General features: G+C 31.1%; 1 protein-coding gene and 1 non-coding gene across 2 annotated transcripts; one reads left to right on the plus strand and one right to left on the minus strand.

Moving 5' to 3' along the window:
• The first annotated feature begins 3,793 nt into the window (after positions 1-3,793).
• Positions 3,794-9,047, plus strand: LOC141674613 (histidine kinase CKI1-like). Its single transcript, XM_074481324.1, has 7 exons — positions 3,794-3,875; positions 4,035-4,270; positions 5,706-6,395; positions 6,604-6,979; positions 7,069-7,640; positions 7,752-8,741; positions 8,841-9,047. Exons 1-7 carry the CDS (start codon positions 3,794-3,796, stop codon positions 9,045-9,047), a joined length of 3,153 nt encoding a protein of 1,050 aa, XP_074337425.1.
• Positions 9,048-14,806: 5,759 nt separating this feature from the next.
• On the minus strand, positions 14,807-14,913 carry LOC141675407 (small nucleolar RNA R71). The gene has a single exon (XR_012556063.1). It is a non-coding gene; the product is annotated as a small nucleolar RNA R71 (small nucleolar RNA).
• Positions 14,914-15,113: the final 200 nt, after the last annotated feature.

Raw genomic sequence — 15,113 nt, forward strand, 5'->3', positions numbered from 1 at the left:
GATTTGGACAAAAACCCAAAAATTACATAGAAAAGATAAACAATTTATATATGTGTTGTCATTTTCAGCTTGAGAACATCCAAATATGATTAAGTAACATCTTTGAGCATTATAATTCGCGCACAAACTGAAAATATTATCAGTGGTACATAGAGTCAGCTAAATTAGGCAAAATTTCTCAAAATATATACAAAAAAGAAAAAAATTGCTTAGTGTGTATTTTTAGTGTCATTCTTTGGTGCATATAGATCTGAATACATATAAGAAACATGTCTCGGAACTTAAAGTGGTGCGAAAACTGAAATTATGTAGTTGGTACTTGTAAGTAGCTAATTTTAACAAAAAATTTGACTTTACAAACTAAAAAGAAAAAATAGCATAGTGCATTTATATGTAATTGTTTGGTATGAAAATATCTGAATACTATACTTATAATAAACATGTGCTCCAGTCACATTGCTTCAAACACTACAACTTTGCAAAGTTGTACATGCAAGTAGCTGAAATAAGAAATAAAGTCCAAAAACCACACACAAAAGGAGAAAACATTCCATTATGCATTTTTGCTATCATCTTATGGCTTGAGCACATCCAAGATGTTTAAGTAACATTTTTGAGCATTAAAGTTAATGCACAAACTGAAAATACATGTGGTACGTGTAAGAAGCTAAATTAGGCGAAAATTTTGATATTACATATTATAGAAGAAAAAAAATGCGTAGAATGCATTTTTTTGAGAAGATATCAATATAGATTTTTAGGGTTTAAGAAGTTTAGATATTAGCTGCCTGTATTTTTCTGCATATTGATTAAAAGAAAAAAATTACCTATATCTTGTCAGAATCCTGTATTGTCTTGCCATATTAAGGCCTGAAGAAACATAAAGAAACATCTATATGTATATCAAAATAAACAAACTAACTAATAAAAAAATTGGAAAAAATTATAGTGAGTAATGAAAATGAGCCAACGTAAAATAAACAAACTTATATTTACAAAAATATATATCAAACTTCTATTCTAGAATTAAAGAATCTATCTACAAAAATGACCCCAACACATTTTCAAATCAATATTATGACTATAAAAAACTTTGGAGATGAAGCTATAAATATTAAATCGTTACCCAGTGCCTAGAAAATTATACCTAATAAATAGAGCCATATAACCAACATATGATCATTGCAACTAAGATTTATACTCTTACACACACTTAAAAGATACGTTCATCGATTCAATAACATGAAAAATATTATCAATCACTATAATATAATTTTGTCAGTATAATAAAGAACTCAAACACATATATAAACAATTAAATCAAACATATATAACACAATATAATCATTGTGTATATGTTTGCCCTGTTACAAATAAAAAATTAACCAATAAATATATATACATCATTAGGTATTGACAATGGTCTAAGAGTAAGTGGATACCGACCTTAAAAATGATAAGATAGATTGATCAATACACGAGAAGCACACTGTAAACAAAATCAATGACGGTTACTTACCGGATTTTTCCATCAAAAAACCATTCTATCAAAATCAATGAACATAAAATATCACCGGGTTGGGAAGATCACTAAAGGATTATGTAAAATAAAAATAGACGATGAGACAAAAGATGGAATTGGCACCTCATTTAGATGTTAATTTTTGCATGAGGAAAAGACCTGAATTTCGTGATTTCCATGTTTGTGTGGAAAAACTGATGGTGTCAAATTCAAATTATCTTGATGCAAACATAATGACCGAAGATTAGGTGGTATTTTAGATCACTTACAACAACAATTACGTGGTCAGATCTGTGGATAATCGAACAAAGATAACATCCGAGGATATGTATACAAAATTCGGTTTCACCCATGGATCGTGCTAAAAAAAGGGTAAGTATGATATAAAATCATAAGGGTCGATTCATGAATAGTGGAGAAGAAAGTTAAAAGACATAAACGGATCTAATATTAATGTTAACTTTAAAACTGAAAAGGGTATTTTTAGTAATTTAGAGAGCCTAGTGCTAATTAAGAAGATGTTGATATTGATATTTAGGTCAATTCAAAACATAATTAATATGAGATTAAAATAATTTAATATATATATATATAAGTATATCTTATCAAATTTAAAATATATATCAATAAATAAAAGTATCATAAATTTGCTTAAATCTTCGTTCAATACACTCTAAATAACTTGAGACGATTTCTTAAATTAATGATATAATATTATCAAGTAAAGACATTTAGCTTATTATTAATTAAATTTTATTTCACCTATTTTTCATAAAATTTTGTAAATGATGTGAATTAATTTTTCAATTACTCAAAAAAGGAGGAATTTCAAAACGATATCCAAAAAATATTGAAACAAAATCCAAATTAAATTTACGGATCTCCATAATAATATCTATAATATATTAAAACAAAATCTAAATCTTTGAAATATTTATTTGATAATAAATATATGGTAATCTTCTACTGCTATATAAACTCCTCTCCTCCTTGTAGTTTATCGCAAAGGATAGAGTGAGAAATATAAACTAAGTCTCTGTTCCATTTCTATATTATTTCTAGCAATTTTAGATCAAACAAAATTTTTCTTACATTTCTAAATAATACACACATACTCCAAAAATACTATAAGGTATCTGTGTACATTCCAATTGCTTGATATGTTTAAATAATCTCCTTATAGTAGTGTTTTTACTCTTTATTATATTTGTTATGGAATATATTTATTTTCACGCATTTATTTTCTAATACTAAAGGATCAATGGTTGAAATGATCATCTCTTTACATTAAAATCTATCATCTTTTGATCCATATGTTATGATTTCAAACAAAACCATCTGATGATTAGTATATATATAGAACACAAATTCACATGGTTACATTTTAATTGTAAATTTTGATTAATAATCCTTTCAAAAACATTAATTTTGATTAGTACATATGCGTTTAAATATTTCCCCCAATTTTTATAATTATGAGGTGTGGAAATTTATTTGCAATCATTTATAAATAATCAGATCGAAAAATGCTGGTCACATGTTAAAAATTATTTGGAATTGTTCTTATGTCTGCAAATTCTTATATCACGGGACAAAACAATTTATTTATTATTATTCCCATTAATCAGATCTATAAATGCTTATCACAATTCCAAAATTTATTTGTAATTTTTTTTAAAATAATTAGATCTGAAAATTCTTATCGCAAACCCTAAAATTTCAGATTTGTTTTTTTTCTTTCAGATTCTAATAATTTTTAACAAATATTTCTTGTTTAATCGGATCTAAAATCATCATCCTTTCAAACTTGATAAACTTTATATATGTATTGTATGGGGTTGTGACAATGATTTTCTAGGTAATTCTTATAAATTGTTTTATTTTTTAATTTTGTAGACAAATTATTTTCTCACAAGATCTATACGCGCAGTTGAATAGAATAATATAAGATTATGTAAAGGCTTTCCTCTAATTTCTTATGATTTATACAAAGATATAACATTTTGAATTATTTTTATTTTTAATTATAAGGAATTATAACATTTAATATATTGTTACATTTGTATGTTTGTTAAATGGAGATATATAGAGTGGAGATATATGCCATCTTTTAATCCAAAGTACTGTAACAGTAGATTATATATGTCAATTCTTAAATGATTAGACAGAAAAAGAGATGAAATGACACATTTTCTTCAAATATACTTTACTTTCTTTTCTTTAGTTATCTGCCTTGGTTTATTTACACTATCTCACAATTTAATTCTATTAATGGCTGTGCAAGAAAAAAATGTTGATGTACATGCTGAACGATATGACAGTCTGCAGACAACTACTGTTGGTCTTGATCCTGGTAATCTTTTCTTTAATGCACTATATATTTACACACATAAACAATTTATCACAATGTTATATAACTTACATACAATATTACAAGATTATTGAAATATTGTTTGAATTGATTATTACATATATATTATCACGAGAAAGTTCTTTTTAATGGTGCAGACAGGGATTGCAATGGTGCCTCCGAGTGTGGTGCTTAGAGAATGGCAAACCAGCCGTGGGAATGTTGAAGAAGATTTGAGGCTGTATAGTTATAAGCTTCCCCAAGAAGAACTTTCTGGAGTTGCCGCTAAAGCAGATTTGCTTGCACCATTGCATTTATCCACTATTAATCTAGCAAGGACCATAGGCTCGTATGTGAATGATACTGATCAACTCTCATTTTCCAGCATTGAATCTGAGGTAAATTCATATCTTTCCTTATGTTTCTTTAGCCGCTGTATGAATATATATATATATATATATATATATATATATATATAACTAGATGATCAACTCTTGTGTGCTAAATCAGACGTAAATTCATCTTTCTTTATATTTCTCTAAATATTATATGAAAATGCCTAGCTAAACTTGCAAGATTTTTGTCATTTGTGCTTAGATTAGTGCTAGTAAAATATGGTAGGTGTATAACATTCATTAATTTTTTTGAAAATCTAATTTTATTCTTGATAAGAAATTGAGATTTTGGACCCCTAATTTGGTTACATAAACTCATAAACTCTGTGTATGACTGCGTAAATCATTATAATCGCTAAATATAAACAATTAAATTTTAGTTGACTAAATGATTATAGTCAAGAAAGAAATAATTAAATCAAAATATATGACTGACTAAATTACAATTAATATTGTTAAGTATATGAAAAATTAAATTGAAAACTGTATAATTAATTAAGCTCATATGTGAACTTCGTATGTGAACTTCATGATCAACTCTCATTTTCTCGAGTTGAATTTGACGTAAATACATCTTTTATATTTTCCTAGCCGTTATATGAAGCCTAGCTAAATTTGTAAGAATTTTGTGATTATACTTGATTAGTGTGAGCTAAGTATGGTAGGTGGAGGTCAATAATTATTATTTGAAAATCTAATTTCTTATTTAATAAGTGATAGCGATTTTGGACGTAATGAGCCCTAATTTGTTTACTTAAATTTTGTGCATCATTGCGTAAACCATTATAATCGCTAAATAGTAATTAAACTAATATATTAGACTAAACAATTATGGTCATGGAAAATATAATTAAATCAAAATAATGTATAACTATATAAACCATAATTATTGTTAAGTATAGGAAGAGTTAAATTGAACATCTTAAAATTGACTAAACTTATTTGTGAATTATACTCGTCATCTCTTATTTTCCCGCGTAAAATATATGACGTAGATTCAACTTTCATTATGTTTGTCTAGCAGATTTATGAAAATTCCTAGTTGCACTATAAGATTTTTGTGATTTGTACTTGATTATTGATATGTATGGTACGGTTTATGATATTATTTATTTGAAAATTTAAATTATTTCTTTATAATAAATAAAATTAGAGAATTTCGACCCATGTGCCTTAATGTATTTACTTAAATTCTGTGATTGCCTCGATAATTATGATCGTGAAATATAAATAATTAAACTTGATTAAATGACAATGGTCGTTAAAAAAATAATTTAACTAAAAAAATGTATAAATGACTAAGTGATAATTGTTGTTATATAAGAAGAGTTAATTGAATTTAGTATAATTGATTAACGGAATACCGATTGATACAAATTTTAATATCGTGTCGTGTCTTCTTTTGTTTTAGTTTGTAATTGTCTTACATTATGTGCAGGTGGCTCCTTTGTTGTTCCAAGCATTTTCAACAATTCCATACATCTCCCAAGTATCATACATTGGAAGAGACGGTTTGTTATTCTCGTACTATAATGAGGAAAATCAGCAACCTATTGTTGTTTATACAAATACCTCATCAATCTCTGTGAATGAAGAATTACCTACAACAAATAATAACTTTACTTGCTACTCCCAACCTGCGAATCGTGACACTGGGAAGTTATATGGAGTTGTTAATGTGCATCCTCCTAGTACATCACTAAATTCATCAATCCTTCAAAGAATCCTGGAAAATACAACAGAAAGTGCTTCTCTAGGAACTTCATGGGTAGACAACGAAGATGTCCTATTCATTAACACAGCTCTTGTGGATGGGAGAGGAGCAATATCTCTGGGATTCGATGCAAAGACAGTGGTACAATCTTTATCTGGAAGCATAAGTAATGACCGAAGCTTATTTTTGTGCACAAAGGATGGGCAAGTACTAGTCAACACTGCTAAGATCCCGAACACTCAGATTGTTATTGTTGGTAACAATTCTGTTGCATTAAAGTCGTTCAATCAGAATGGTGATCAAGTAGCAGAAACTCTTACATGCCAAGGCACATTGCGACCTACATCTATCACCAATTCGGAAACAAAGTATGATGTATATTGTTCACAAGTTGAAATCATTGGGGTGGAATTGGTAAGCATCTCCTCTTCTTACCTCAATAATAAGATTGATTTTCTAAAAACTAGTAAATTAAGATTTTACTATTTCTAAACCACTTTTACCTAGATTTAGTTCTTCTCTAGAGTGGAACATCGAACAAAATACGTCATTCACATTTACAAATGTCTTGAATAATGTACACTGTCTCGGACTTTAACAGTAGATTCAATTCTTTTTGCAGATTTCCTTATTGGCTATGCCAGTTGAGGGACCAGAGAGTTACCTCCACAAGCACTTCGAAGAATCGTATTGGTATCTTCTTTTGACGATTTGTCTAGTATACACTATAATCATGGTTTTTGCAGGCCTAACTCTCCGAGCATTAAGAGCAGTGGCATGGTTCCGTTCTGCATTAAAAAAACAAGTGGCTGCAACAGCTCATGAAGAAAGAAAAGGCATTAACAAGAGCACAAACTACGCCAATGCAAGTCATGATGTTCGTGGTTCTTTAGCAGGGATTATTGGTCTCATTGATATGTGTTTGACTCAAGTTGATCCTGGATCCAATGTAGAGGAAAATTTAATAGTTATGAATACTTCTTCCCAGTATCTTTTAGGTAACAAGGAAGTTAATTTTAGCTACTATATAGGTTTATGAGATATTAAATTTAGTAAAAAAATTGTTTCTTAATTTGTTTGTGTACAGGTCTTCTGAATAGCACTCTTGATAGAAGTAAGCTAGAAGCAGGAAAGGCGATACTTGACGAAGAAGAATTTGAGGTGTCACAGTTACTTGAAGATGTGGCGGACTTATTTCATGTCGTTGGTATGAAGAAAGACGTAGATGTCCTGTTAGATCTGTGCGACGGATCTGTTAATAGGTTTGATCGCGTAAAAGGTGATCGCAAAAAGCTACGACAAATATTGTCTAATGTAGTCAGTAACGCTGTCAAATTTACGTCAGAAGGATATGTGTCTATCCGAGCTTATGCTAGGAAGCCTAGTTCTTCAAGTTTAAATACTGGTTCAACTCAGAAATGTCTTCTTTCACGGTTATTAAGCTTGCTCTTTCCAAACTATATAGCATCGTACAAAACCAATATCGGTAATATTCAGAAGGATGAAAATTGCATTGAGTTTGTGTTTGAGGTAGATGATACTGGAGTTGGAATTCCCAAAGATAAGCAAGAAATGGTGTTTGAGAACTATGCTCAGATAAAGGATACATCTTCCAGGCAAGAAGGCACAGGCTTAGGTCTTGGTATTGTGCAGTCGCTGGTAAGTTTCAACTTGTTGCGATGAAATTTACTACATTTATATTTATCCTAACATATATAAAATTAATACATATTATTTGCATTACGTTTTGATTGTTTTTTTATTCATCAGGTCCGTTTAATGGGCGGGGAGATAGAGATTGTCGATAAGGATATAGGCAAAAGAGGAACTTGCTTCAAGTTCAATACTTATCTTACTCCTTGTGAAGATTCAAGGGCTAGTAATGCAAAAGATCAACGGGAAGACATTGAATCAAATGTTGGTTCTTACAGGTCTTCAGTCGAATCATTGTCAGTACAGAATATGCGCTTGAGTAGCCCTGACATAGAAGGATCTCAAGTGATCCTGTTTATTAAAAATGAAGAACGTCGGAGAGTATGTAAGAATTTCATGGAGAGAGAAGGAGTCAGAGTCTTGGTGGTTAGGAACAATGAAGAGTTGGAGTCTTCCTTGAAAACAATGAGACACAGGAGACAGAACAGTTCTTCCGAGAAGTCTAATGGCTCAAGTAGTTTCGGGAGTGTCGTACCAAGCTTCATACTAATGGTGATTGACACAAGTGCTGGATTTTTCCGGGAGGTCAGTAGAGTTGTTGGTGAGTTGAGAAAGACCATACCTACTGGCGGCAGCAGAGTTGTCTGGTTAGATAGGCCTGGATATATTAAGCTACAAGGCCTCCCTGAAAACGATCTGCCTGCCAATGACGTTATCATTTCGAAGCCTTTCCACGGATCAAGACTGTATCAGGTACTGAACCTTCTGCCAGAGTTTGGAGGAGATACTTTAGAAGTCAATCCAATGGCTTCTACATCCCCGCGTAGGCCAGAGGCATCACCTTCTTCCGCCACAAGTCCCCCACTTCAAAAAATAGAGATTAAAGAAATTGATAAAATTTTAAGTGGGAAGAAGGTTTTGTTAGCAGAAGACGAGCCTTTGCTGCAAAGAGTAGCTACCGCTGTTCTTTCAAGGCTAGGGGCAACCGTGGAAATCTCCAGTAATGGACTGGAAGCTGTTCAGACTATCTCCCAAGCCCTGGAAGATGGACGGACGTCTGAAATGCGACATTCTTTACCGTACGATTATATTTTTATGGATTGCCAGGTAATTACTGATCGTCCATTACTAATTTTGTTTTGGCACAAACTCATCATCACCAACACATACAACATATATTTAACAACAGTGTTAAATATTGATCAGATGCCTGTCATGGATGGCATGGAAGCAACCAGGAGAATCCGCGAAGAAGAAGCAAAACATGGGTTGCACATGCCCATTTTTGCAGTTAGTGCGCATACACAAGGTCTGGAGATACTGCAGATGAAACAAGCCGGCGTGGATTATATTCTTCCAAAACCCCTAAACGCTGCCAAACTAACAGATTTTCTCAGCAGCATTGAATTTTAGTAAACACAGATTTGTCTAATTAGTCTACACACACATTTTGCTTTTATAGTTATCATAATAATATTGGATGACAGTTTATTAATTGTACCAACTTTTTTTCATGCCAAAGTACAAGTGGCAGCTTAAATCCGCTACTATGCACCGATTTCTTTAATAATTTTACATTTTTATTTATATTATATAAATTTTATTAAATTTTGTTGTGAATAATTAAATATTAAATAATAATTATATGAATATTATTTTTATTTGAATATTTATATTTTTAAGATAATATTAAAAAGTACATGATTGAATTTGAACTTTTAGCTTTATTTTTAAGATTACAAGTAATATTAATACTTATTATTGGTCTAATGAGAAAAATTATTTTTTTGTTGTTGGAAGGACATGAAATTAAAACGTATTTGTATCTGATAATAGAAATGTTTGTTATTGTAGGATTCGAGTTTGAGTATTACATTTTTTTAGTTTTGTGTTAAAAAATATATGTTTGACATGTTACAACCCATTTTTAATAGTAATATATGTTTAATGATTTGTTTAAAAAAATTAAATGAACTTCATCCTCAACAATTTATCACCTTAATTTCATTTTTTCCCTTTTTAACTCATCATATGTTACTGGCAAAACAAAATTACTTGAAAAGATATTAAAATACTTTTTTTATTCTTTAAATAACTTTAAATCATAAATAGTCTTATAACCTTTAAAATACTGTCAGAAATGTTACTATAGTCCTTTAAAATTTGTTTAGAATGTGTTTATCGAGAATATTCACACGTATTAAACAAAATTAAGATATTAACATTTTCACATGAAAAATTATAATCAAGCCTTAGTAATATAAGAAAAATGATATTAAATAATTATGAGTATTATTCCCTTGTATAGATAGGCAAACAATCATATTACATTATATAATTTTTAGTGTTGTCAAATTTATGAAATAAACCAAATCCTCTTTTATCCACATGGGATTTGAATGAATATATCCTATGCATTGTTTATAACCCTTCCAAATAATCTTTATACTTTTTAGTTGGATCATGTATTATTTATATTAGTTTAAATTCTGTTAATATATAAATATTTCTAAAATTTTATTGATCTAATTATATCATAACATTAACTTTAATATATTCATATAAATATATGATAGTAATAGATTTATAATAAAAAATAATTAAAAAAAAGTTGTGTTTGTATTTGAACAGGATAAGTTGTAATTAAAAACTTACACCTCCTATAATGAGAATTTGATAATTATATTCTTTATTTGATCTAACATAAACATAAAAAACATTCTCCATATTACATGATTGGTGTTAAACTGTATAATACACATCAACTAATTTGCACTCAGACCAAAATATGAATTATGATTTAGGTGCAATTATTTTTAAAATTCCTAAGGGGTGAGTTAGTTTTGCTTTGATTTTAACTCAATTGGCTTCATATCAACTGCATATATATACATATATACAGATATATAACATGAAACAATTTTATCCTAAAATCATAAACTATTGTAAAATTTATAATATGAACAAAATCGATACAGTACCCCTTTTTTATCCACAAGGGATTTGCATGAAGTTTAAATCCTATGTATTTTTTTAACCTTTTTAAATAATCTTTATACTTATTTAGTTGGACAATATTTTATTAATATAGGTTTTACTCGAATACTCCCTATAATGAGAATGTGGTAATTACACTCTTTTTTTAATCTAATATAATCACAAAATATTCATTAGATTACACGTTTGGGTTAAATTACATAATACACATAAATCAAACCATACCAAAATATGATTTATGATTTCGGTTCAATTATCTTTAAATTTCGTGGGTTGTGGGTTGGTTTTGGTTTAACTATAATCCAATCAATTTTCATATGAGCCGGATTTATATACAAACATATATAACATGAAGGAATTTTATCCTAAAATCATAAACTAAATTTCTGTAAAATTTTATTATATAATCATCAACTTATCATACATATTAATTAATTCTTCATAGTTTTCCTTAAAAAATTGTCGAACACCTAAAATTTTTTTGTTGCAACTAAATTGATTGACATGTTATTAAAAGTTGGTCATTTGCGGTTATTACGAGTGATTTATTTTGCTATAAAAGAATATTTTTTTATCAATTATACACATTTTAAGAAGGAATGTTTACTTAAAAAATGATACTTTATTTCCCGAGTTAACTAATAAAAAATGCCGTAAATTGCCAAATTCCGCTAAATCGCACCGACAACAACTGAGCGAGTGCTTTGGTTTTATTGGATTATGAGATTTGGACTGGTTCAAATTTTTTAAAATCCCAATATTACAGTTTGATTCCACTTTCATATCTAACAAACACTAGAACGGACAACGATCACCCGTAATTGCTAATATCTTCATTCCCCTTTATACACGTTACCTAGCTACATGCATACATACATCGTCCCCATCTTCATCACTTCCCACCTTATCACCATATTTAATTAAACTTATTAAGAAAATTAATTACAACGTCACATTAAACCATTACGTATACTAATTTCATAAAATTTATAGTTTATTAGTCAAATTACTTGATATAAATAAAGTAATCACTAAATACAACTATCTGAATTACTAAATACAGGAATATCTGATTTTTAGAAAAATTATTAATTTTTGTACACGGACGGACTTTGTAGCAAAACTTATCAATTTGTATAGCAAAAATTGTTAATTTTTGTATACAAATCATTGAGAACTCTAGTGTTTTATATATAACTAAGTAATCCTTTTTTCCCATCTCCATTTTTGTTTTCTACTATTCCCAGTTACTACTTCTCGTAATCAAAATTTTTGAAAAATGAAAATATCTATCAACACATATAGAACCACTCAGCCGCCATAAAGAAAGTCGTGATGATGTCAAAATTAATGGTTGGGTATAGGATTGCATATATCGATGCAAACATTAATTCATGAAGATTAATATTTGGTGGTAAAATGTGTGGGTAGTTGAAGGTGTGAAGAAAAAGAGGGGGGCCATATAGAGAGAAAATGATGATTGTTGGTTATTATTCCCAAGCAATCTAACAAAGAATTATAGAAGGGAGGGTTGAACGTAATTATGGTTTCTTTTCGAATTCAAGTAATGTTCTACCTCAAATATATAACAGTGTTTGATTAAGCAAAAGTGCGGAATGAAAATATTGAAGTAATCAAACACAAAGTAATTAAACACAAGTATTTAAAAACTTTCTGGTGTATTGAAATTTTCCACCAGAGATATATATAAGATCGAGAACTCTTTGATACAAAGATTGTACACAACTTCTTACAAGTAGAATCACAAAGAACAAAGAAATTCTTTACAAATACAGCTTTATCTATTTCTCTTGTTGATTGCTTACTTGATTTCTTTTTCTACTTGTTAATCTTGGTTTATATATCACCAAGTTATATGATAAAAAGACAAACTAATAAGACAAAAGTATCTTAGTCTAATTACATGCTTCTTCATTTCTCTATCCGGCATCTTTGAATATCTTCAAGTTAGCATGGAAATGGAACTGCTTCTTTGTTCTCTAAAATCTGTAAATAGGTTGCCACATTCCATTTGTATATAATCAACTGATAAGTGGCATTTTATACCACTTAGAACGTCTTAAAATGGCTTAAATTGGTGTCTTGAAATCAAGTATTTTGTGTATTTGATGCATTTTTCTAGTGTTTATGCATTTCAGGGTATTAGTTGCATTTCGGGGGAGGAATCATCAAGAATAAGCCTTGGCATGTGTTCACCATTGCGAGAGGAAAGGAATGGGCAGATTACGGCGAAGAAACGGAGCAAACCTGGATTTTTTCCAGTAGAGGCCTGCGCGCCCGCGCGGCAATGCTGAGCGGCCGCGCAGCAACCTGCGCGCCCGCGCAGCTATGCTGAGCGGCCGCGCAGGGTCGGGGAAAAAGATAAATTATTTTAGACTTCTACTTCTGTTTGGCTTCCAACTTCTATGTAATCTGAGTTTTATGGGACTATTATATAGGTAGATTTGAGACGTTTTCACGGAGAGTATGAAGGGGATTATGTTTTAGATTGTGTTTTACGCAAGAAGCGAAGGAGATAAGGAAGAAGACCGATTTAGCACACCGCAACGAAGAGGGAGCATATATTCTTGTGATTCTTGTTTCGTTGTAACGTTGGATGCTAGTTTTCTTGCTTTGACTTATTTACTCTTGTGACGTACTCTGTTTTAATATAATTAGTTTAGTTATTATTTTCTTGTGTTTGTTTATCATGATTTCATATGAACCCATGATGGCGATAAGTTCTATTATGGGCTAATCGTGATCATGGGGTTGCAACGGATTTATTATGGAATTCTTTAGTTAATTGTTTAATACTTTAGTGTGTGATGATTGCATGATATCTAGTATTGGTTGTGCGTATTCGTCTTATGTGCGTCACGAACATATAAGATAGGGTGTTAATCTCTTGTGAAGCGACGGTGGATCTTGAGATTTAGAACTTGCCATGCTAGCATAGGTTCATGTACGTGAGCATGATTAGTGGGTAACTCTAACAGTTTTATTTGCCCTATGTAATCAAAAGGAATAACTTGTGCTTAAATCGTTGTGTTGTCAATTTCTGTAGACATATAGGAACTCAACATAATTGATGACTATTCAACTTCTATCTTAATTGTGGATGTTTGGTAGAATGGTATTAGTACAATGACAGATGGCTTTTATCAGTTTCGTGTTATTCGATTAATATCATCACTGTCACATGCTAAAGGTAATAACAATGGCTATAGAAGGAAGTAATAATGAAGTTGTGATCTCATGAGTGTTTTATTATTGATAAATTGAAGTGTTAGTCAAGTGGTTAATTAAGTAGTTAATTATAGTTAATATTTAATCAACAATTTTAAGTGTTATTATCTTAACATTGAGAAGTAATCATACATTGGTGAGTGAGTTTAATTAGACAATAATTTAGTCTGAGTCTCTGAGGGAACGAACTAGAAAGTATTCTATATTACTTGCGAACGCGTATACTTGCGTGAATATTAGCGCGTGTTTTCGCCCTAACAAGTTTTTGGCGCCGCTGCCGGGGACTCGGCGTATTTGTTTAGTTTATGTACTTACCATCATTGGTCATTAGGACTCAGTGATTAGGACGTAGTAGTTACTTACTCTTTTCGGTTGTGTTTCAGGTACTTTAGCAAGCGTTTATGCAAACTCGTTCTCGTGCTCGCAAGAGGACTTTAGATACAGCTGAGGAGACAGACGAAGTTCTTGATATTCCGGAGAAGTTAGATTTTGAGGATTCGGATTCAGGAACTGAGCAGAAAGAACCAGTAAACATGGGAGATCGTATTGTTCAAGCTGATCCAGCTCTTATGGATTTTTCTCAGCCTAAAATTGATGACATTCAGTCAAGCATCCTTCATCCGGCTATTCAAGCTAACACCTTTGAAATCAAGCCGGGCACTATTCAGATGGTGCAAAATTCTGTTTCTTTTGGAGGAGCGGCAACTGAAGACCCCAACATGCACATAAGGAATTTTGTCGAGATCTGCAGCACTTTTAAGTATAATGGCGTGACTGATGAGGCTATCAAGTTGAGGCTTTTCCCATTCTCACTGAGGGATAAGGCTAAAGACTGGTTACATTCTGAACCAGCTGGGTCCATCACTACGTGGCAAGATCTTGCGCAAAAGTTTCTGGTAAAGTTTTATCCAATGGCAAAGACTGCTGCTATGAGGAGTGCTCTTACTCAGTTTTCGCAGCAACCTACAGAATCTATGTGCGAGGCTTGGGAACGCTACAAGGAAATGTTGAGAAAATGTCCACATCATGGAATGCCGGATTGGATGGTGATCACTGGTTTCTATAATGGTTTGGGGGCCCAATCTCGGCCCATGCTCGATGCAGCAGCTGGAGGAGCCTTATGGGCTAAAAGCTATACTGAGGCGTATAATCTTATAGAGACGATGGCTGCAAATGAGCATCAAAACCCAACTCAGAGGATGACATCAGGCAAGGTAGCAGGTATTCTGGAAG

The sequence above is a fragment of the Apium graveolens genome, chromosome 7, assembly GCF_009905375.1.
Source record: "Apium graveolens cultivar Ventura chromosome 7, ASM990537v1, whole genome shotgun sequence".
NCBI classification, from domain to species: Eukaryota; Viridiplantae; Streptophyta; class Magnoliopsida; order Apiales; family Apiaceae; genus Apium; species Apium graveolens.

What these genes read in the sequence shown, in the direction of transcription:
- LOC141674613 (XM_074481324.1), top strand. Translation starts at nt 3,794, where the DNA reads ATGGCTGTGCAAGAAAAAAATGTTGATGTACATGCTGAACGATATGAC. An exon ending in TACTGTTGGTCTTGATCCTG is followed by an intron (nt 3,876 to 4,034) that starts GTAATCTTTTCT and finishes TGGTGCAGACAG; the next exon opens with GGATTGCAATGGTGCCTCCG. An exon ending in TTCTTCCCAGTATCTTTTAG is followed by an intron (nt 6,980 to 7,068) that starts GTAACAAGGAAG and finishes GTTTGTGTACAG; the next exon opens with GTCTTCTGAATAGCACTCTT.